This window comes from Nannobrachium achirus (genome assembly GCF_963921795.1).
Source record: "Nannobrachium achirus genome assembly, chromosome: 18".
In the NCBI taxonomy this organism is placed as follows: Eukaryota; Metazoa; Chordata; class Actinopteri; order Myctophiformes; family Myctophidae; genus Nannobrachium; species Nannobrachium achirus.
In genome coordinates this window covers 3698119-3722731 of record NC_137825.1, presented here as the reverse complement: position 1 = coordinate 3722731, position 24613 = coordinate 3698119, and the positions used below count along the sequence as shown (strand labels likewise).

Sequence of the window (24613 nt, the reverse complement as noted above, 5' to 3'; positions counted from 1 at the left end):
ATATGCTTCTTTTTATTGTGCCTTGCCTTTTTTTTTTACTTTACACAACAGTACTTTTTTCTTTGTCTTACTTCTTTGTAACTTGTAACCTTAACTGCTGTGCTGCCTCTGGGCAACTGAATTTCCCCCTTGGGATTATAAAGGTGTCTGTCTGTCTGTCTGTCTATCTATCTATCTAACAAACAGACGTTCAGCAGTGCCTCATACCAGCATGACAGTCCCCAGCAGGCTTACGCCGCTGTCCCATACCAGCACGACAGTTCTGCACCGACCTACACCACTGTCCCATACCAGGATGACGGCCCAGAACAGGCCTACCCCAGGCCCACCCCCCAGGCCTACAGCACTGTCCCGTACCAGGATGACGGCTCAGAACAGACCTACCCCAGGCCCACCCCCCAGCCCTACAGCACCGTCCCATACCAGGATGACAGCTCAGAACAGACCTACCCCAGGCCCACCCCCCAGCCCTACAGCACCGTCCCGTACCAGGATGGTGGTAGCCCCCAGACCTACAGCACCGTCCCGTACCCCCCCCAGACCCAGACCCAGGTCCAGGTCCAGGTCCAGACCCAGGTCCAGGTCCAGACCCAGACCCAGGTCCAGGTCCAGGTCCAGTGTCAAAGCTCTGCCTCCTCAGATTTGTCCCCGTCACCCCCGGAGAGCCCTGACAACACGGTGAGTCGTCTTCCAGGTTTCAACGTTCAGTAAAGCTTCCTTCATTTTCACAAGAGCTGAAAAATACCAAGACATTTCTTCTAAATCCGAATGGTTTTCTGAATAAAACATATGTTTCTATATCAGTGTAGTCTCGTGTAGCCACAGACAACAGGGTATGCACGTCCACTGGGACCCGCCCCCCTAATCTAGACTGAGTGGCAAAACATTGAGCAGCATGGAGCGTTGGAGTTTGGAAGTGCTAGTTGCAAATCACTCAACGGCCCTGCACACCACCTGTTTCTAATTTGCACATAATGCAGGTGGCAGCAGGATGTTGTGTTGTAGAAAACGAGTGCTTCCAAACTCTGACACTTGGAAAAATAAAAACCTGAACAGAATGTCTTGACAGAAAGTAGCTCATAACATGCCTATGGTGGATTTTTATGAAACAAAAACTTTGCAGATAGAAAGACGATAATTCAAGCTTTCAGTACAGCTGCAATTTTGGTGAGTTAACTTTGTTTAGTACAATCAGAAAGGACTTTTCTGTTTGGATGTATGGGCTGTCAATGGCAGAAATGAGTTTTTTGCCACTCAGTAGGCGTGTTCCCACATAGCTTCCAGCAACAGTGATGTCACGTGCATACCCTCTATACCACAATCTCCGAATGCTGTATGGAACTACACCTCCTGAAATCCGAGTTACGGAAGCTGGACATTTCCGTTCACGAAAATACATTTTACACTCGCTGCTGCTTGAATAGGCCTGGAATTTCGTCATTTTAGGGTCAAGGCCACTTGGCCTTTGGTGTTGTCCATTCTTTTTTAGGTCACAAAGGCCAAATGCCAAGGCAGGGAGGCTTTTAGTCCATTGAAATCTGAATCACCTGCAGAACACTCTCCCGTGCGTTCCCGGTCTTAATGTGTTTTAAAGCCATGTGTGACCTTTTCAATTAACACATCTGGTGCCAACCCCGAGTTTCCCGAGTTTGAAAAGGTACCACCCCTGTGCCAACCCCGAGTTTCCCTAGTTTGGGCCGTTTAAAAAAAAACATTTTTTTTTTTTTTTTTTTTTTTTTGCATGTTTAACCCCCATACCAACCCATTCTTTCAAACATGGCAGCCATGTTTGTTTACATCTGAAGAAAACATAATGGCTGATAAATCATGAATGCCTGAACGGATTTCCAAGCGGATTTTTTTTGTTTGAAAGCAGTGAACAGCCTGCACACACATGGTGCATCATCTAGGCATGGGCGTGCACGATCCGTGCACTATGAATTACATGGATGTCTATGGAGACCATGGCATCGCGGGACATTGAAGAGAAAAAAATCACTGCAACTTAAAGCCCTTTTCACACAGGCGCGTTTATCCGCACGGATAAAACGGACAATTTTTTTTTTAAAGAAAACAATGATTCTCTACGACCTCATGAACACCGGATCCGAATTAGCCGTGCGACGAGTGGCTGCGGCCGTGCGTTTTTTTCTCGATCGAACCCAGTTCGATTTGTGCGTCTTGTCGCATGCGGTAAAAAACAAATCACTCCTTTTATGACTCCTTTTGGGATCCGCAGTGCCGATTCCGCACAGCATTGCACACCAAATCCAATGCGTTTTATTTATGCAGCAAACGAAAAAAACGCAAATGTCCTGTGTGCAAAGGGCTTAAGTGTTAAACAAACCTCATGTTTTCGATATCATCTTGCAACACCATTTTGTTGTTGTGAATGACCCTCCCCTGACCCTCCAACCATAACATCCCAGAACATCTCTCCCCCTCTGCAACCATAACATCTGACTGGAACATGTTCTCCTCTCCAGTTCTCGTCGTGCGGAGGTTCGTCTCCGTCCCGTCCCACCGTACCTGAGATGAGAGCCAGCCTTCCCAAACCTAGAGGCTCTCCTAGCGACCCTGGTGAGCACGCACACACACGCACGCACGCACGCACGCACGCACGCACACACGCACACACGCACGCACACATGCACGCACATGCACGCACATGCACGCACACACACACGTGCGCTAGGGCATTCATCAAATATACAAATATTCGAATATCAAAGTCACTATTCGACGTTGTTCACCGAAGTCAAATATTTGCTTATTTTTTTTATTTTTTTATTTTTTTTCTCTTTAAAAAATATATAGTTTATAAAGCTTGGCTAGATAGGAAGTCATAAGAATGAGTTGTCAATGCCCCTGGTGGATGAATTTGTTAATGCTCTATACCAGGGGTTCTCAAACCTTTTTAGGCTGTGACCCCCAAAATAAACATATTAGAACTGGGGACCCCCACCCTGACAAGCACTTGGAATTGTAGGTATTACATTTAATGTGACTCGGTTCCACAGATAAATATTGTGAAAATAGCAGATCTACATGCTCACAACGCCTCGCATTTTCACAATGTTCGCCTCTTGCTGACTTAATATTTGACAGTTTGGCCAGTCCTGTCGAATATTCGACTATTCGAATACTTTGAGGTCGAATAATTCGAATACTAAACAAGCTCACAGCGCGGCACCGAGTGCCGTGCTGCGAGCTTGTAGATCTGCTATTTTTGGAAAAAGTCGTGAAAATGTAATGTGCAAATCTTTGAATATAATGCATTTTCAAAGCGAACGTTCGTAACTCAAATTTAGCTTCTGGGGTGGTCCCTGGAACTAAATATTTTGAGATAGGGGGTCCGTGGCCAAATAAATATCATTTTGGGGGTCCTTGACATGAAAAGGTTTGAGAACCACTGACATAGTAGTCCCTCAAGAACAGACTAACTGAGCTTCAGTTAAGTGAAAAGGACCTTTTCTTTGACGATGGCTGTCCAGATTGCTGACATAGAAACATGTGTTTTTCAAAAAATCTTAGAAGGATTCAAAAGACACTTATAGAATCGGGTCAAAATTCTAATTTTCACGATTTTTCAAAAATAGCAGATCTACGTGCCGCGCTGCGAGCTTGTATATCTGCTATTTTTCAATAGTTAAAGCATAAAATAATAATACACTATAATGTGTACCCGTTCTAACATGTCCCATACTGTAAGGTGTTTCTTACAGTTTTGGGGGCAGCAGTGGCTCAGGGGTAGAGTTGCCGTCATTAGAACACGGAGGGTTCCCAGTTGGATCCCAGGCTCCCCCAGAGTTAGTGTTGAAGAGTCCTTGAGCAAGACTCTGAACCCCTTACTGCTCCTGATGAGCAGGTTGGTGCCAAGCATGGTTTCCTCTGCCATCGGTGTGTGAATGTGTGTGTGAATGGGTGAATGTAATGAATGTGTGTGTGAATGGGTGAATGTAATGAATGTGTGTGTGAATGGGTGAATGTAATGAATGTGCGTGTGAATGGGTGGATGTAATGCACAATCTCTGTAAAGGCGTTGTATAAATGCACCATTTACCATTCTTATAGCACTTTAACCACCTTAAATCTAGCCTCGGAAACCCAGATTTCTTTTGTGATCGTAAGAAAAAGAAGTCTGGGCAAACCCCCCTATAACTGTGCTGGCTCATGACATTTTAATTGTATAAATAAATGTATCCGTTCAGATATCTTATTTTACATCAGTATTGTTCATGTGAACTGGTTTGTTTAGGCTTATCCATTATAATGATAAAATCACTATGATTTATCAGTCGTTTTCCACCGCAGATCACTTCCTCATTTACTCAAAGTAGACAGAAGCAGGAGTCGTGTACCCCTCTGCGTCATTTTGAGATGTCGGAGGACGCGGCGAGATCCGCCGGCCAACAAATAATGTCCGCGTTCCCTCAGAGTGCCTTAAATCTGATGTCCCCCTTTTGAACATGATGTCATTCATTATAGTTTCTAACGTTTTATTTTTTATTGTCAGAATTAGGCTACAGATAATATACAATCTACAGTGTCACAAAGCATCGCAATATGACGTGCAGTGATCTTGTAAATCGCCTATCCTGTGCAACAGTATAAAATAGGATTCAAAGGTGGTGCACCACAGGGACGTGCTGGCCATTGGGGAAAAAAAATAAAAATGTCGGCCTTCGTTCCATTTTAGGGGCTGGGCGGCCAACAAAGTAAATCGTCACTGTCGGGCAGAAACCTTGTATCTCCAAGTTTCAAATTTGTAGATTTCTTCGCAAAGCAAAGCCCTACTTCATCATACAAGGCCGTCGCACAAAAGTAGTGGCACACAACGCCTCGCACCGCGATGCGTTGTGTGCTTGTAGATCGGCTGTTTTCACTAGTTTTGTGCGACAGTCTTGTATGATGAAGCAGGGCTTTGCTTTACCAAAAGACGTACACATTTGAAACTCGGAGATACGAGGTTTCTGTCCGACAGTGACGATATTTTAGTGATTATGTTGCGAGGAAAAAGTTGAGATAATAGCCATTTTGGTTAGAACTGACTGAAAATAACTTTGTACTTCAAGTTTGAAATGATACTAAATATTTTTTCAAGTGTCCAAATAAATTCCAAATATTTCTAGTTTAAATCATTTTTAAAATGATAAATACAATACTGGCTTTCAGGCAGTTTCAAGGGGCACACTTGACCCTTCTCAGGGGCACACCAAAGGTCCCCAGGCACAGTGGTTGAGAAACACTGCTCTAGATGTGCATTGGGACAAGCATGACGCAGGCATAATGATGTTTTTCTCTGTCCTGAAATGTTCCTTCTATGGTTCATGTCATGTGCTGCTACACGGTCTAATGTCCCCGTCCCGTTCTGCTCAATTTGTCTGCTGAGTTGTTTTCATGCCCCCCCCCCCCCTCTCTCTCTTGGTGTTTGGCAGTGGTGTAAAGTAACTAAGTACTTTTACTTAAGTACTGTACTTAGAGGTATTTGTACTTTACTTGAGTATTTCCAGTTTTCAGAACTTTTACTTCTACTCCACTACATCTGGGATCCAAATGTTGTACTTTTACTCCACTACATTTATTTGAAAACTTTAGTTACTAAGTTACTTTGCAGATATAAATTATAATATTAAAAGACATACATAAACCACTTTAGCCCTATTTTATACCTTGGCTATTTGAAAATAGACGATCTACAAGCTCACAACGCGTCGCATCGCGACGCGTTGTGAGCTTGTAGATCTGCTATTTTCAAATATTTTGTACTTTTACTTTTGGTACTTTAAGTACATTCCGATGCCAATACTTTTGTACTTTTACTCAAGTACATATTTAATTCCGGACTTTTACTTGTAAGGGTGCCCACACACCAAAGTACCTATGAGAGTGGAATCCGCATTCCGCCAATGCATTTCAATGAGAATTGTGCGTTTTTGCAGAAATCCTCTACTGGCATGAAACCGCTCCATTCTCATTGAAATGCATTGGCAGAATGCGGATTCCACTCTCATATAGGTACTTTGGTGTGAGGGCACCCTAATGGAGTAATTCTACATTGCAGTATTGGTACTTTTACTCAAGTAAAACATCTGAGTACCTTTTCCACCACTGGTGTTTGGTGACATTAGGCCACCTATAGCACAGCCAGGGTTGCGTAATCACCCGCCAGCATCATGTCACGTTAACCCTGCAAGACCCGAATTAATTTCTAATTGCCAAAAAAAAAAAGAAGAAAAAAAAAGAAAAAAATCAGATGGTGTTTTAGGAGTCCTAATCACAAGAAAATGTAATGTTTAAAAAATAATAATGTTTTTGTAAGGTTTTATAGCCATAAATCATAAATCATGCTCTAATTTGCATTTTGGGGATATTTTTCCACAATAATAACACATGTACATGTTCTAGACATTCTGATGATCATGAACAAAAAAAGGTTTTGTGATGAATAGCTTCAGTGAAAAAGTGAGATGTTGTTCGTCCAGACTCTGGACTTCAGAGATCTTGAAGTTGTGTGAATGTCAGTCTCTGTGGGAAATATTGTGGCCAATGGCATTGTAATACTAAACAATAGGATTTAATGGTGATGTTAATGTGAAAAAAGAACAGGAAAACTAATTATATATTTTAAAAAAAAATGACTTAAAAAATGTTGCCAAAAAGCAACACTGGGCCTTGCAGGGTTAAAAACCTTTCCACTGAAACAAACCACAAACGTAGAGGTGATTACATCCCCCACCCCTCCACCGGCACGGGCCAATCACAGGGCTGCGTGGCTCGTTATACAGGCCACACCTGTCAGTATTTATACCAAAACCTGCATTGGTCGAACCCGTGCTGAACAGAACAGAGAGCCTCTGTGTGTGTGTGTGTGTGTGTGTGTGTGTGTGTGTGTGTGTGTGTGTGTGTGTGTGTGTGTGTGTGTGTGTGTGTGCGCGCGGGCGCGTGTGACACTGTGTGTGTGTGTGTGTGTGTGTGTGTGTGTGTGTGTGTGTGTGTGTGTGTGTGTGCGCGCGCGCGCGCGTGTGACACTGTGTGTGTGTGTGTGTGTGTGTGTGTGTGTGTGTGTGTGTGTGTGTGTGTGTGTGTGCGCGCGGGCGCGTGTGACACTGTGTGTGTGTGTGTGTGTGTGTGTGTGTGTGTGTGTGTGTGTGTGTTGCGCGCGCGCGTGTGACACTGTGTGTGTGTGTGTGTGTGTGTGTGTGTGTGTGTGTGTGTGTCTGTGTGTGTGTGTGTGTGTGTGTGTGTGTGTGTGTGTGTGTGTGTGTGAGGGCCAGGGTTTAACTGGTCCCACTGCCTGATGCACAGTGACATCTAGTGGGGAGACTTGGAACAATTACTGCCAACACTGATATCACACCAGCTAGACAGATAGATAGATAGATAGACAGATAGACAGATAGACAGATAGATAGATAGATAGACAGATAGACAGATAGATAGATAGATAGATAGATAGATAGATAGATAGATAGACAGATAGACAGATAGATAGATAGATAGATAGATAGATAGATAGATAGACAGATAGATAGACAGATAGACAGATAGACAGATAGACAGATAGATAGATAGATAGATAGATAGACAGATAGACAGATAGACAGATAGACAGATAGATAGACAGATAGACAGATAGACAGACAGACAGACAGACAGACAGATAGACAGATAGATAGACAGATAGACAGATAGACAGATAGACAGATAGATAGATAGATAGATAGACAGATAGACAGATAGACAGATAGACAGATAGATAGATAGATAGATAGATAGATAGACAGATAGACAGATAGATAGATAGATAGATAGATAGACAGATAGACAGATAGATAGATAGATAGATAGATAGATAGACAGATAGACAGATAGATAGATACCTTTATTATCCCAAGGGGGGAAATCAGTTGCCCAGAGGCAGCACAGCAGTATAAGGTTATTTACAAAGTTACAGAGAAGTAAGAAAAAAGATAAAATAAAAAACAAGAACAGAGTACTGCCATGGGCTCGCGTGGGCTCGGCGAGCCCAAACGTATTTTGCTGCACGCAACGCGCGCCTCATATGCACACACTAAGCACACACTTACTAAAAACAGCGTGCGCGCATGACGTCATGAATTTAGAGGACCCACACTTCTAAAATCCATATCACACCACTGCACGTTAGAACAACCTGAACACCCAACGGCCGACTATATCTCCTGACATGTTGTCACATACAGACTGTATGCCAGGGGTTCCCAAACTTTTTTGTCTCAGGGCACCTCATAAATATTTTTTTTTAATCCGAGGCACCCCTACATTATAATTTTCAATCCCAGCACCTTATATTTATAGCATATCGTCGTTGTCGGGAGGAAACCTTGTATGTCCAAAACCATTCGTTTTGTATTTATCATCTATAAAATGCACTAAAAAACTAGTGAAAACAGCAGATCTACAAGCACACAACGCCTCGCATCGTGAGGCGTTGTGTGCTTGTAGCTCGGCTGTTTTCACTAGTTTTGTGCGACAGTCTTGTATGATGAAGCAGGGCTTTGCTTTACCAAAAGACGTACACATTTGAAACTAGGAGATACGAGGTTTCTGCCCGACAGTGATGATATTTTTGTGATTATATTGTGAGGAAAACGTTGAGATAACAGCCATGTTGATTAGAACTGACTGAAAATAACTTTGTACTTCAAGTTTAAAATTATACTAAATACCTTTTTTTCAAGTGTCCAAATAAATTCCAAATGTTATCAAATGATCTCGCGGCACCCCTGGACTGCCGTCGCGGCACCCCAGGGTGCCCCGTCACCCCAGGGTGCCCCGTCACCCCAGGGTGCCCCGCCCAGGGTGCCCCGTCACCCCAGGGTGCCCCGTCACCCCAGGGTGCCCCGTCACCCACTTTGAAAAGCCCTGCTGTATGCATCACATTTTATTTAACTGTCATCTTCAATATCATCAATAGTCTTTTGTCAGGTGTGTGCTCTGAATAAAACACAAATAACTCAGTCTTAAAGGAGTAGTTCACCCCCAAAATGACTTTTTTTCTATTGATTACTCATGCCATGGAGAGTTGAGATCAATAATATTTTTTCTTTTGTTTTTTGTCACATTCCTAAGACAAAAATTTGATTTGAGTAAATTTACCCCCGTTGATTCCGGATGGGGACCCGTTTCTAAGCGGGTCCCCATCCGGAACGAATGGGGGTAAATTTATTGTTATGACATTTTTTTACTCTAGTCTCCATGGCGTGGCTAATCAATAGAAAAAAAGTCATTTTGGGGGTGAACTACTCCTTTAACAATCAACCCTGAAACAGTGGTAAATCAGCCAACAACCCACAACCTCGAATGGTAAATTGCTTTTCTCTACCATATACAGTAAATGAAAGAAAACACAGCTGTAACTTGAAATGTTACAACTGCAACACAAGACAACAGTGGGCGGGGTCCATGAGCCAACTCAAGGTTGGTGACTGATTTACCACTGTTTTAAGCCAATCAGAATCCAGTATCTGAACATGTGACCACAAAAAGTGGTAGAAGGTAAAAAAAAAAGCAACAAAATCGCATTTCTTTGAGCCCTTCAGAATGAGACAACAGGCAATAAGGCTTCACATAACATGCATAATATAAATAGACAACCACACTCGCAATTTCTTGTTTATTTTAGTAATTAGTTATTTCTACCATAGTCTCTCTCTCTCTCTCTCTCTCTCTCACCCCCCCCCCCCCCCCCCCCCCCCCCCCCCACACACACACACACACACACACACACACACACACACACACACACACACACACACACACGTACGTTATAAACAGCACGAGGATAAATATATGTGGTAATTATGTGTTCTGTATTAAATTAACTATATTTATACATCGTGTTGTAATTCTGGGTGAATGCAGCATAGTGTACGTACGGTAATAGACAATCATGAGTGATTAGTACAGTTTAGTGGTGAGCGATGAGTCAACATAATTAAACTAATAATAAACAATGTAGCGACTGTTGGCTAACCAGCCTGATGACTAATGACTGACTGTAGCAGCAACCAGTGGCACAGCGCAGTGGTTAGCGCTTCACCTCACAGCTAGAAGGTCCTGGGTTCAATTCCCGCCGGGGGACGCTGTGGGGGGGGGGGGCGTGTTCCTCCCTCCGTGTCATCAGCGCCCACACCCTCGGTGGGTTTGGCGATATGGGCCTTTCTGTGTGGAGTTTGCATGTTCTCCCTGTGTCTTCTAGGATTGATACCCTCACAAAAACATGCAGTAATCCTGGTCTCAATAATGCCTCCCCCTGGCCAGCCGGGGCGCCTGATGGAGGGGAAAGGAACTGGTTGGAATAACGTGTTCCTTCCACGCGCTACGTCCAAACCAGGGAAATCTCCACTGTCAGGTGAAAAGAAGCAACTTGGACTACTCATGCATTGAAGGAAGCATGAGGTCAGTCCGTTGTCTCCCCAGGTTGGCAGAGGGAGAGCAGAGCCCAGGATTACAGAGGCAATTAGCACTGGGTGAAAAAATGGTTACAAAATTGTGGGATAAAAAATTAAAAATAAAGCAACCAGTGGCATCAGTTCAGAAAAAGCTAAGGTATGGCAACATGACTGGTGTCTTGCACGCGCGCCTTCGCCCGTGCAAGACACCAGTCATGTTGCCATACTACCTTAGCAACAAGGCATGATAAATTTATTTTAAGAAGTACATTTTATTCCCCCCCCCCCCCGTTTCTACGGTTTCTTGGGCTGGATATGGCAGCCTGGAACGGTTGTTCAAGTGCAGCTAAACTTGGCATGTTAGTAAACGTGTCACAACAATTAACAGTAATGCATTGCACCTGGTCAGCTGACCTGCTGAACCTGGGAATATAGGCAGATCTACAAGCTCGCAGCGCGGCACTCGGTGCCGCGCTGTGAGCTTGTATATCTGCTATTTTTCACCGGTTAAAGCATTCAATAATAATCCTAGGCCTAAAAATTGGCTAATCCATGCATGTGCTCATCACTGCCATGTCTGGTGTGTCCAACAGGGGGTGCTGCGGTGACGGTGGGGCGCTTCCAGGTGAGTCCCAGCAAGGAGGCTCCTGCTGGCTGCGCCTCCTCCTCTCCTCTTCCTCCTCCTGGGAGGAGCAGCAACACCTCCTCATCCTCCTCATCCTCTTCATCAGAGAGCAGCACAGAGGAGCAGCCAGGCTCTGAGACCTTCAGCTTGTCCTCTCCTCACCACCACCACAGGTGGGTACCAGTGTTGTTTTTGACAGCAAATTTTGATTTAGTTTTAGTCATAGTCTTTTGAATAAAATTTAATTTAGTTTTAGTCATAATTTAGTCACCTGAAAGGTTTTAGTTGTAGTCTAGTTTTAGTCGACTAAATCTACAGTTGATTTAGTTGACTAAAATGTATTTTGGCAGGCCTTGATGGCAACATAATGACTGATTTTACACTTGGTTGTGTGCTGAAAATAGCTGATCTACAAGCTGCGACGTGTTGTGAGCTTGTAGATCTGCTATTTTCAGCACGCAACACCTGAGAGCAACCAAACATAAAATGACTCTCTTCTCCAATGACTCTCTTCGCCTGACTTATCGGACCACTATTTACTGTGTTTTAATATGACTGTCTCTGATCTAGAAAAATACAATAGAGAATATACTATAAAAAAGAGATTTTTCAGGGCATCGGCAGCAGAAGAGTTTGCTCGCCATCTTGCATGTGCACCCCCCCTTCCTGATATTCCCTCAGTAAATGATATGGTTCAACATTTTAATCTTAAATTAGAGTCAGCTCTGGATATAGTGGCTCCTATGAAAACTAAAAAGAAACATAAAGTAAAAGAAACACCCTGGATAAACGATCATATACGCTCACTCAAGAAACAATGCCGCAAAGCAGAGCGAGCTTGGAGAAAAAATAAACTAACTATCCATCTACAGATTTTTAAGTCATTAACAGCCACGTACAATAAAACCATGCGTCTGGCTAGGCAGGCCTATTTTTCCGGAATTATTAATGAGAACAAGAACAATGCTAGGGTCTTATTCTCCACTATTGAACGCCTCTTAAACCCCCCCCAGTCCTACAAGCAGTCACTCCTTGCCTCTAAAGCAAAGTGTAATGAGTTTGCATCCTTCTTTGACAACAAAATTGTGAACATTCGAGCTGGTATTATGAATAATACTGTCACAAATGCAAATGCGGTTAATGGTGCCATGTGTAAAAGTGTAGATAAATCTAGGGGCAGCCTAGTATCATTTTGTGAAATTGATGAAGAGGAACTTCGTAAAACCATATCGCAAATGACATCGTCTTCTTGCTCGCTGGATGCAATACCCACGCCATTTCTCAAAGAGGTTGTAGACTGTGTGATTGGAGATATCCTAAAAATAGTAAATAACTCTATACAATCAGGTGTCTTTCCAGAAACACTGAAAACGGCCGTAGTTAAGCCCTTACTCAAGAAACACAACCTCGACCCGTCCATGCTGTGTAATTATAGACCCATTTCCAATTTGCCTTTTCTGGGCAAGGTCCTAGAAAAAATTATCTTTCATCAATTGGATGTATTTCTGCAGAACAATAAGGTGCACAACAAATTCCAATCCGGCTTCAGGAAAGGACACAGCACAGAAACTGCACTTTTAAAAGTAATTAATGATCTTAGGGTGTCTGCTGATAACAAAAATGTATCCGTTCTCCTACTGCTGGATCAAACGGCGGCTTTTGACACAATTGACCATACAATTCTAATACAACGTCTTGAACACTGGGTAGGGCTGTCAGGCACAGCTTTGTCCTGGTTTTACTCCTACCTAACAGGCAGAAGCTACTTTGTTAATCTAGCTGACTTTGAGTCAAACAAACACAACATCTGCTCTGGTATTCCACAGGGCTCAATTCTTGGTCCTTTATTATTCTCCCTCTATATACTGCCGCTGGGAGAACTTATTTCCGCTCACGGTGTGAATTTCCATTTCTATGCTGATGACACCCAGCTGTACCTTTCGGTAGCTCCGGACGACCCCTGCGCTCTAGACCCATTGCTGACGTGTGTGTCTAGCATAAAATGCTGGATGAGTGAGAACTTTCTCAAACTAAATGAGGACAAGACAGAAGTTCTCATAATTGGTTCTACTGCGCAGAGAGAATCAATAATAAGTAGACTTGGTAACCTGTCTAAAGAAAGTAACACTTCTGTAAAGAACCTGGGAGTGATCATTGACGCTGAATTGAATTTTAATACACACATTAATCATGTCACCAAGATTGCCTTCTTTCACCTTAGAAATATTGCGCGAATTAGAGCCTATCTAACATTGGACGATGCAAAAACGCTGATCCACGCTTTTGTTTTCTCTCGGCTTGATTACTGCAACGCACTTCTCTCTGGTCTGCCAAAGAAAACAACTGACAGTTTGCAACTTGTTCAAAATGCGGCAGCCAGAGTTTTAACTAAAGCTAAGATGAGAGAACATATTACTCCAGTCTTAGCGTCGCTACACTGGCTCCCGGTTGTTTTTAGGATTGATTTTAAAATTCTTTTACTTGTTTATAAAGCTCTAAATGGTCTGGCACCTTCGTACCTCTATGACTGCCTGCATAGATACGTTCCAAACCGCCCACTCAGGTCTTCTAGTGCTGACCTACTCGATGTGCCTAAAATGAAATATAAAAAATATGGTGAAGCAGCTTTCTGCTTCTACGGACCGACAGTTTGGAATAAACTCCCACTACACCTAAGACAGGCAGCCTCTGTGGATAGCTTTAAAGCACAGCTCAAGACCTATTTCTTTACTCTTGCTTTTAGCTGAATTATTTTTTTATCTCTTTGATGCTATTGACGTCCACACTGTTCTGAAATTGTTCTTCAATGTTTTATGTTTTTATTGTTCTGCTTTATTGTATTCATGTGTATTTTATTTTTTCTGTTAAGTAACTGTGCTTCATTTTCTGCTCTGTAAAGCACTTTGAGCTGCATTTCATGTCATGAAAGGTGCTATACAAATAAAGCTTTATTATTATTTATTATTATTACTAGTCCCTCCCTAACGTTTTAGTCTAGTTTTTTATTTTGTTGACGAAATTGTCAATATATTTAGTCTTAGCTTAGTTTTTGTTTAGTTTTTATTTAGTTTTCGTCAGTGAAAAAAACACAGTCGACAAACATTTTTCGTCATAGTTTTAGTCGACGAAATCAACACTGGTGGGTACAGGAGTACAAGTACAAGTATTGTTACTTTTAAATGGTAATGACTCATGGCAAAAGGCATCATCATCATCATCATCATCATACCCGGAAGTTATGCGGGAACGCCTACTGAGTGGCAAAAAAAAAAAAAAAGAAACGTTCTGGCCTTGACAGCCCAAACATCCAAACAGAAGTCCTGTCTGATTGCATTAAACAACGTTAAACTCACTTTGCCACTGGTTTTGCCACTGGATTTGCCATGGACTTTATGCCAGTGCATACCGTCTATTAAAGCTTTGTAAATAGATACAGTAGACTAATGTGTACTTGTTGTTTTTTGTCTCTGGAAAGCTCTTTGGATTAAACCGCTGTTGTTTTTAAAGGTGCTATATTGTATAAATCATAGACTGTATAAAAGATATGGACAAAGCGAAGCCATTGGTTTCTATGCAGCGCCAATGACACAATATGGGTCCTTGGCATGGGTGTTGCCATCATAGATTGTAAAGGCACCAGAGGATGCTATTGGCTGCCAACGGTCACATGCAACCGCAGGGATACATGGGAGAATGTGGTCGGAGCCTCCCGAAATACAGCACACGAAGAAGAACACAGCCGGCTGGTATTAGTTTAGTTGGCCACGCCCCCCCGCAACTTTATCATCAATTTTAACATAAATGGGACCTTATTTTCACAAAGCGCATATCATCGTGACTGAAAGGCAATGTTTAAGTAGCGATAGGAACCATAAAGTATTTATGAAAATGTTAATTAAGGTTAGAACATGAAAGGGGACGGTGGCGTAGTGGTTAGCACTTCGCCTCACAGCTAGAAGGTCCTGGGTTCGATTCCCGCCGGGGGACGCTGTGGGTGCTTGTGGGGGCGTGTTCCTCCCTCCGCGTCATCAGCGCCCACACCCTAGGTGGGGTCGGCGATAGGGCCTTTCTGTGTGGAGTTTGCATGTTCTCCCCGTGTCTCCTAGGGTTGATACCCTCACAAAAACATGCTGCAATCCTGGTCTCAATAATGCCTCCCCCTGGCCAGCCGGGGCGCTTGATGGAGGGGAAAGGAACTGGTTGGAATAACGTGTTCCTTCCACGCGCTACGTCCATCCCGGGGAAATCCCCCCTGTCAGGTGAAAAGAAACAACTTGGACTACTCATGCATTGAAGGAAGCATGAGGTCAGTCCGTTGTCTCCCCAGGCGTGGCAGAGGGAGAGCAGAGCCCAGGATTACATAGACAATTGGCACTGGGTGAAAATGGGTTGCAAAATCGTGGGATAAAAATTATAAAAAGTAGAACACGAAAGGGGAAAATGAATGGGATCCAAAGGAGAACAATTCTTTTTGCAACCGGCCGGGGGGGAAAACAGCGCAACTAGCGGCCAATCATAGGACGTTTTAGTTCCGTATTGGGCTCATTTTAAATCCCCCTGGTATAAATACATTTGACTTGACCTCTGACCCACACCCCCCACAGGGCGGCGACAAACCCTCAAAGCGCCGAGAGCCAGGAGAAACGACAGGGGGGCGGAGCCAGGGAAGGGGGCGGGGCCAGAGAAGAGGAGGAAGAGGAAGAAGATGAGGAGGCGGAGCAACAGCGCCAGAGAGGAGTGGGAGGAGCCAGGAGTAGGCGGAGCAGGTGACGTGGAAATCCGACTTAACACATTTGTTGCAATCAATTAGATCTCTTTGAAGGTCCCTCAATCAATAATCAATGAGAAAATGAGGAGACAAGACAATGTATTAGGTGGTGGTGGTTAAAGCTTCATGTAAACATGATATCATGGACAGAAGTACAGTTTAACACTGGACAGTGGTAAAGTAGTTCTGCCCAGAATAATGGTCCGACACTAGAGTTATACTGTGTGGCTTCAAGGCCTCTGGAACAAGTTGTACCATAACAAGATAGGCTTTACCAAAACAACAGCTACTCAGTCCTAGGTAGACATCTAGACTCTTACAAGCTATTATCAATGATGTATCATAAGAACTACATATTAATATAATCAATGAACACATGATCTACTCTATAACGTCACACATAATCAATCATGATAGTCTCTAATCCACTACAAGACTAAACCCTGGTTCTCTGTTCATAGCTTTTTTCAGAAAACAAACTCATCGATGTTAACCCTTTCCAAGCCACGGGGAGCCCCTTAATATTAAAACCGGAATATACCGGACATCTGAGCAAGGAGTCTCAGCCGCGCCGTCTTTTACCGTACTGGGTCATTAAAAACGAAATAAATGATTTTTATCCGAAAATCGGTGATCGTCTAACCTTCCCTAGTCACTGCTCGTCCATCGATAGCTCATGGCTGCTCTGACATGAAGCAGAAGTGACGTCAGGTCCTTTCCTTCTTTAGGCTTCCTTGCTGCCGCCCGTTTACTGTTTAGACGATTACATTAGCATAGCTGGAGTGCAAAGGGCTAAGCTAGCCAAAATGCTCACATCGACCGTTCAGTCATACCTGGACCATATGCTTGGATTATATGCACACGGATCGCGCACGCGAAACGCACAGGGAGACGATGCCTCGGCCTAAACCTCCACTTTATCCCGATGGAGATCCAGATATTCATGGTGAGCAAAAGACCGGGGGATTGAAAAAAAAGAAAAAAAACAACGGCGCGGTTCAAGAAGGAGGCGTGGCGGGCTCATGTTTATAAACATAATATTATGTCTCAGATCATAATACAATAATAGAAATGTCACGGCTAATCTACCAACAACCATTCTATTTCGGCTGGCGAAGTGTTAAGCAGTATGACATTCACCTCATTCCTCCCCTTGATTAAATTTCACACATTTAATCACAGGAAGTAATTAATTTAATCACATTTAATCACAGGAAGTAATTAATTTAATCACATTTAATCACAGGAAGCAATTAATTTAATCACATTTATCACAGGAAGCGGACGGTCAGCCTCACCCTGACGGGCTCGGCCGACAGCGGCCTATCGGTGACGGCCTCGGGGGACAGCGGCCTATCGGTGACGGCCTCGGGGGCGGGGCCCTGGGAGGGGGGCGGGGCCAACCACCTGTGGATGATGAGCTGCAGCCGGGGCCCCGCCCCTTACCCCAGCAGCGACGAATCGGACAGCGACGACGACGACGACACGTGGGAGGAGCTGCACCTGCTCAGGGCCAAGTGAGTGCTCGCCATAGACTGTAAAAAAATATGGACGGTTATAAAATAATTGTGCTAGTTTATCATGAACGTTAGTGAGGACCAATTATACCAAGATAGGTTGAAAAGTGGTGAAGTCGTCCTTTATTGTGACCGTCAGGTCGCAGTTACTATCAAAATCTCGACCAGCTGTCCGTCAGTCGGTCACACGTCACACGTCACACTTTTACCCTGCTCATATCTCCGCAACCGTTGCCCCGATCCATGCCAAATTTTGCACACACACTCCTTGCCTGCCAAACCGCCCAAAACCTAACCCTAACCCTCACCCATCAATTCTCACGTGACCCTCTTCTAGCGCCACCATGAGGCCGATTCTTGCAAAACACATTTTTGGACACTGCTTCTACAAATTTGTACCCAAAATCACGCAAATCGGTACACACTTGGTCTACACTCATGTCTTCAACATGGATCTGTCCCTTATAGCGCCACCATCAGGATGATTTTTTTCAAACACATTTTTGGGCACTGCTCCTACAGATTTTGCCCTAAAATCATGCAAATCGGTACACAATATGTCTGCACTCATGTCATCAACATGGATCTGTACCATATAGCGCCACCATCAGGCCGGTTTTTTCAAACACTTGTTTATACACTGCTCCTACACATTTTGCTCTCAAATCACGCTGCGACCAGACAGTCGCCTATCTCCCGATTAGGGAGTCTTACCGGTTGTTTTCACAATATTTATCTGTGGAACAGAGTCACATAAACTTCAACTTTTTCTTGAAAAACGGATGCTAAAATAAAAATGTTTCGAAAATATTTTATAAAAAAATAAGCTTCATACATGTGTTTCTATTCAAAAATGACCACAAAAAGCGTACAATAATGCTAAAATAATCATTTTGGCCATTGTCAGACCGACACTTTGTTTACATTCTAGTCTATAGACTAGGATGTAAACAAAGTGTCGGCCCTACAATGAAAAAGTTGACTATAGCTCCTTTACATGTAATACCTACAATTCCAAGTGCTTGTCAGGGTGGGGGGTCCCCTGTTCGAATATGTTTATTTTGGGGGTCACGGCCTAAAACGGTTTGAGAAGCCCTGGTATAGAGCATTAACCACGACTTCCTATCTAGCCAAGCTTTATAAACTATATATTCTTTAAAGAGAAAACAATAAAAAAATAAAAAAATATTCGACTTCGGTGAACAACGTTGAATAGTGACTTTGATATTATATTTGGTGAATGCCCTAGTAGTGTGAATATGGTCTATTGTTACTTTAAAATGACGACTCAAGTAGAAGTAAAAGCAGTCACCCAAAGTGTTCAGTTTAAAAGGAGAATGGACAGAGAACTGTGCGTCGGTAAGGACCCCCAGTGTTGTTTTTGACAGCAAATTTTGATTTAGTTTTAGTCATAGTCTTTTGAATAAAATGCCATTTAGTTTTAGTCATAATTTAGTCACCTGAAAAGTTCTAGTTTTAGTCTAGTCGACTAAATATCAAAAGATTTTTCGGCGACTAAATCTACAGTTGATTTAGTCAACTGAAATATATTTTGGCAGGCCTTGATGGCATCGTAATGGCTGATTTAACACTTAGTTGTGTGCTGAAAATAGCCGATCTACAAGCTCACAACGCGTCGCAGTGCAATGCGTTGTGAGCTTGTAGATCTGCAATTTTCAGCACGCAACACCTGCGACTAACCAAACGAAATTGTCAATATATTTAGTCTTAGTTTTAGTCATCACAGCTTAGTTTTTTTATTTCGTTTTAATTTAGTTTCCGTCAGTGAAAAAAAACGCAGTCGACAAACATTTTTCGTCATAGTTTTAGTCGACGTAATCAACACTGTTTGCCCATCCCTCCTCAGACACCTGGGGGAGGTGCAGACCCTCCAGACCAATCAGAAGCGAGAGATCGAGGAGCTGTACGAGCGCATGGGGAAGGCCCCGCCCCCGGGCATCGTGTCCCCGGCCGCCGTTCTGTCCAGCCGCCAGCGACGCCTCTCCAAGGGCACCGCCCCCTTCCCAAGCTCCTCCTCCTCGCGCCGGAACAGCCTGCAGCGATTGGACGTGCTGCCGCCACTCCAGGGTAAGGCCACGCCTCCTTAGGTGACACACCTGGGAGCACGGTGGTGCAGTGGTTAGCGCTTAGCCTCACAGCTAGAAGGTCCTGGGTTCGATTCCCGCCGGGGGATGCTGTGGGTGTTGGGGGCGTGTTCCTCCCTCCACGTCATCAGCACCCACACCCTAGGTGGGGTTGGCGATAGGGCCTTTCTGTGTGGAGTTTGCATGTTCTCCCCGTGTCTCCTAGGGTTGATACCCTCACAAAAACATGCAGTAATCCTGGTCTCAATAATGCCTCCCCCTGGCCAGCCGGGGCGCCTGATGGAGGGGAAAGGAACTGGTTGGAATAACGTGTTCCTTCCACGTGCTATGTCCATCCCAGGGAAATCCCCACTGCCAGGTGAAAAGAAACAACTTGGACTACCCATGCATTGAAGGAAGCATGAGGTCAGTCCGTTGTCTCCCCAGGCGCGGCAGAGGGAGACCAGAGCCCAGGATTACATAGGCAATTGGCACTGGGTGAAAGAAAATGGGTTACAAAATCGAGGGATAAAAATGTTTTAATAAAAAATCACACCCAATGTGAAGTGAGCAGTGGTCGTGCTTGCATAACGTCTTCAGACTAGGATATAAGTCTAGGATGTACAGGCTACACACACACACACACACATTGCTATGGCAAAAAGCTGAGGAGAAATGGCTACAGACACACGCACAGCCACTCTATGGAGCGGTTTACCACCGCTCAAATGTCTTTTTTTAAAACACATTTTTGGACACTACTTCTACAGATTTGGCCCTAAAATCACACAAATCGCAACACAGTATGTCTACACTCATGTCATCAACATGGATCTGTCCCATTTAGCGCCACCTTCAGGCCGATTTTTTAAAACACATTTTTGGACACTACTCCTACAGATTTGGCCCTAAAATAACGCAAATCGGTACACAGTATGTCTACACTCATGTCATCTAGAGAAAAAGTAACGCACATCCTCCTGTTCTTGGTGCTGAGCTAAAAACTGACAGTGCAGTAGTACTAGAAAGAAACAAAATAGCTCGCACTCACTTTCTCTGTAGCTCCAATTATTTTATTTAGCAAACAGCAAAAAGATATACGTTTCGACCCCTAAGGTCTTCTTCAGTATATGAATTGGAGCTACAGAGAAAGTGAGTGCGAGCTATTTTGTTTCTTTCTACACTCATGTCATCAACATGGATCTGTCCCATATAGCGCCACCGCCAGGCCGCTTTTTTTTTCAAACACATTTTTGGACACTGCTCCTACACATGTTGCCCTAAAATCACGCTGCGACCTGACGGTCGCTTATCTCCCGATTAGGGAGTCTTACTGGTAATATTCTTTTTTTAAGTGAAGTGTGGGGGTTGTAGTGTTGTAAGTTCAGTATAGTTTCTGTGACGTTGCAAGTATCATCAGGAGGAACTCTCTGGTTGTTTAACTGTAGTTTAACTGTAGTTTAACTGTAGTTTAACTGTGGTTGTTTTAACGGTAGTTTAACTGTAGTTTAACTGTAGTTTAACTGTAGTTTAACTGTAGTTTAACTGTGGCGTTGCAGGCATCATCAGAAGGAACTCTCTGGTTGTTTAACTGTAGTTTAACTGTAGTTTAACGGTAGTTTAACGGTAGTTTAACTGTAGTTTAACTGTAGTTTAACTGTAGTTTAACTGTAGTTTAACGGTAGTTTAACTGTAGTTTAACTGTAGTTTAACTGTAGTTTAACGGTAGTTTAACTGTGACGTTGCAGGCATCATCAGGAGGAACTCTCTGGTTGTTTTAACTGTAGTTTAACTGTAGTTTAACTGTAGTTTAACTGTGACGTTGCAGGCATCATCAGAAGGAACTCTCTTGGAGGCAGCAGCAGCAGCTCACAGGACAAACCCAGCAAAGGAGTGACCTTTGCTACTGACATCAGCAGAATGGTAGGTGACCTCTCACCACTTCTTTTATACGTGTCTCTTTGCATGGAACGAGTCGCCTCTGTGCGCCAGGCAGTCGCGATCAGGCACGTCAAAGGGGGCTTGAGCCCCTGCCCAAAAAGTGTCCTCTACAGACCACAAATGTAATTTTTACTACGGTGAAAGAAATGCAAATGTCATCTTTCCATGCCATACCTGAAGGTAGCATTCAAGAGAGTTGCCTTGTCCAAAGCAGAAACAGCCGATCTACAAGCACACAACGCCTCGCGGTGCGAGGCGCTGTGTGCTTGTAGATCGGCTGTTTTCACTAGTTTAAATATTTTTTTAAATCATAAATACAAAACAAACGGTTTTTGGACATACAAGGTTTCCACCCGACAACAACGAAATATAACTCATGTAATTGGCCCACTGGCTTGTCACTTGTCATGATCTGAAATGGCAAATCTTTGAGTAGCAGCAGCGCTATAGAGAGAGATCTCTCTCTATAGCACGCAATGAGGGCCTCTACAACTCTTTTTCCCGGGCTGAATCAGGGGCCCAGCACGTCCCTGGTCAGCACCTGCCTCTCTAACATTCTCTGCACGTCCCAGGTCTGGTTTATAAAAACTACAGACCAAAGGGCCAAACGACAGACCAAAGGGCCATTCCCACTGAGCTTTAGAACTATGAAGCATAAAGGTGTAGTTTTACAAATCCACAAATCAAGTGGATTGTGGCTTATTTGGGATTTTTTTCTTCAGTGGTTTAGTATTTTGTGTGTTCATGTGACGTGCTGCATGCTGCTATGTCATGTATTCTGTACATTTTATGTACGATTCTTCAAATGTATTTATGTTGCAGGAGCACATTGCATGTGTGATGTATATCCTGAGTTTAAGTTACATTGTGATTAAAGGAGTAGTTCACCCCCAAAATGACTTTTTTTCTATTGATTACTCATGCCATGGAGACTAGAGTTCAATAATATTTTTAGGTTTTTGTCACATTCCTTAGACAAAAATTTGATTCGAGTAAATTTATTGTTATCACATTTTTGTCTAAAAATATTATTGAACTCTAGTCTCCATGGCGTGACTAATCAATAGAAAAAAAGTCATTTTGGGGGTGAACTACTCCTTTAATTCTTTTACCAAAATCAACTTTTATTTGAATAAAAATGTGTTAAAATAGATCTTGTTATAATGGATTAAATTGACTCGTTCCATTAATAGTCGTGTATTGTTCTTTGCCTGAGAAGCGAAGTTCTGCCAATTAATCCATCTATAACTCGTTGTCTTCTCTTTCCCACAGTAAGACTGTTCAGCCAATCAGGCTGCAGAGCCAGACTACCTCATCTGAAGTGTGACTGCATTTAGTGAACAAACTACCCTTCCCCTCCTACCACCGTCTTCTCAGTCCGGTCCAGTGGAGTCCTACCGTGGTTTACCTACCACTGTCTTCTCCCAGTCCGGTCCAGTGGAGTCCTACCGTGGTTTATCTACCACCGTCTTCTCAGTCCGGTCCAGTGGAGTCCTACCATGGTTCACCTACCACCGTCTTCTCAGTCCGGTCCAGTGGAGTCCTACCGTGGTTTACCTACCACCGTCTTCTCAGTCCGGTCCAGTTGAGTCCTACCATGGTTTATCTACCACCGTCTTCTCAGTCCGGTCCAGTGGAGTCCAACCGTGGTTTATCTACCACCGTCTCCTCAGTCCGGTCCAGTGGAGTCCAACCGTGGTTTATCTACCACCGTCTCCTCAGTCCGGTCCAGTGGAGTCCTACCGTGGTTTACCTACCACCCTCTTCTAGGTCCGGTCCAGTGGAGTCCTACCGTGGTTTATCTACCACCGTCTTCTCAGTCCGGTCCAGTGGAGTCCTACCATGGTTCACCTGCCACCGTCTCCTCCCCGTTCCGGTGACTCCGGTCCAGTGTAGTCCTACCGTGGTTTACCTACCACCATCTTCTCCCAGTCCGGTGACTCCGGTCCAGTGGAGTCCATCACGGTCTCCGCCAGTGGATCATTCATACCTCACAATCTACACTGTATTCCGTCAAAGGCCAAGTTTATACTTCCTCATAAAACCAAAAGCGACGAGCGAGTTTTTATTTTGACGAGGTGTCGAGCGACAAAGTATAATAAACTAGAAGCAGTGCTCTTCCGAGCACAGGTCTCCACCAGGCCATGTGGCCTGTTATAGCGCCACCATGAGGCTGATTTGAAAAGTTTGAAGTGGCATTTCTTCCTCGGCCTAGTGGGAATGTTATTGCACAATTTCACAAAAATTGCACGCTGTGTTCGTGATTTGAGGCATTTTGTTCAAAACTGACCAATCTTACAAACTTTGAAAGCCAATCTCAGACAATCAGGATGGAATATGGACCATCAGACAGATCCATGTCGATCACATGACTGTCGAGATACTGTCTACCGATATGCGTGATTTCTGGACAAAGTCTGTAGGAGTACTGGCCAAAAGGTAGTTTTGCACAAATTGGCCTCCTGGTGGCGCTAGAACAGGTCCATTTGAAAAATGTGGGGCAGAGGTTCTGAATTGGCATCCAGGGAGTGTGTGTGCTCATTTTGGCAGCGAGCGGGCCAACGGCGCCGGAGATTAGCTGGTAACAAACTGGAGGACACACGGACGCACGCACGCACGGACCGACGGACGGACGGACGGACAGGGGCGAAAACATACTCTCCCCTAAGAGACAATGAAGCCTTACAAGCCTGGATGGACGTTGTACACAAGATCTCAACTTAAACCCAGAACAGAAGGTGATTGATTTCACTGCAGTTTCCACACCGAGGAAGCAACGCTTTCTTCTTTTTTTTTTTTTTTTTTTTTTTTTTTTTTCGCTTTTTTTGGACCTTTTGCACAAAGATTCAACGCTAGCATCTTCTCGTCAAATGCAACGGTTTCACAGCGATAATAACAACCCCCCCCCCCCCCCCCCCCAGAACACCTGAACAGGACCTCTGCTAGGCTTCAACCCAGCATACAATTCAATGTACATTTGTTACGTTTTTATTTGTATTTTCTTTCAGCATATATCAGCCATTGACTCAGCGGTTCTCAAAGTGGATCCACAGGGACTTTGTGGGTTCCTTTATGGGGGTCTAAATTGACCCACGCAAGTCTGTAACTCTGACAGTGTGCAAATGGACCCTAACGGGTCCATTTGGTTCCATTTGTACACTGTCAGAGTTAAAGGGATATTTCACTTTCAAAAAAAAGAAATTTGGTCATTTTATCGTCTAATCAGGCTTTTATGAACACCC

At 43.8% G+C, this 24613-nt stretch overlaps 1 protein-coding gene across 1 annotated transcript in view; it reads left to right on the top strand.

Annotated features, from left to right (window-relative positions):
• Window positions 1–23141, top strand: part of wnk4a (WNK lysine deficient protein kinase 4a) — a gene marked incomplete at both ends in the record, with an annotated part of 218651 nt that extends 195510 nt beyond the window's left edge. The window contains 8 exons of the mRNA XM_080746952.1: window positions 187–678; window positions 2487–2580; window positions 11030–11234; window positions 15666–15827; window positions 17107–17346; window positions 19214–19434; window positions 21259–21353; window positions 22749–23141. Coding sequence (XP_080603078.1) covers window positions 187–678; window positions 2487–2580; window positions 11030–11234; window positions 15666–15827; window positions 17107–17346; window positions 19214–19434; window positions 21259–21353; window positions 22749–23141 — 1902 coding nt within the window. The remainder of the gene's footprint in view (window positions 1–186; window positions 679–2486; window positions 2581–11029; window positions 11235–15665; window positions 15828–17106; window positions 17347–19213; window positions 19435–21258; window positions 21354–22748) is intronic.
• Window positions 23142–24613: the final 1472 nt, after the last annotated feature.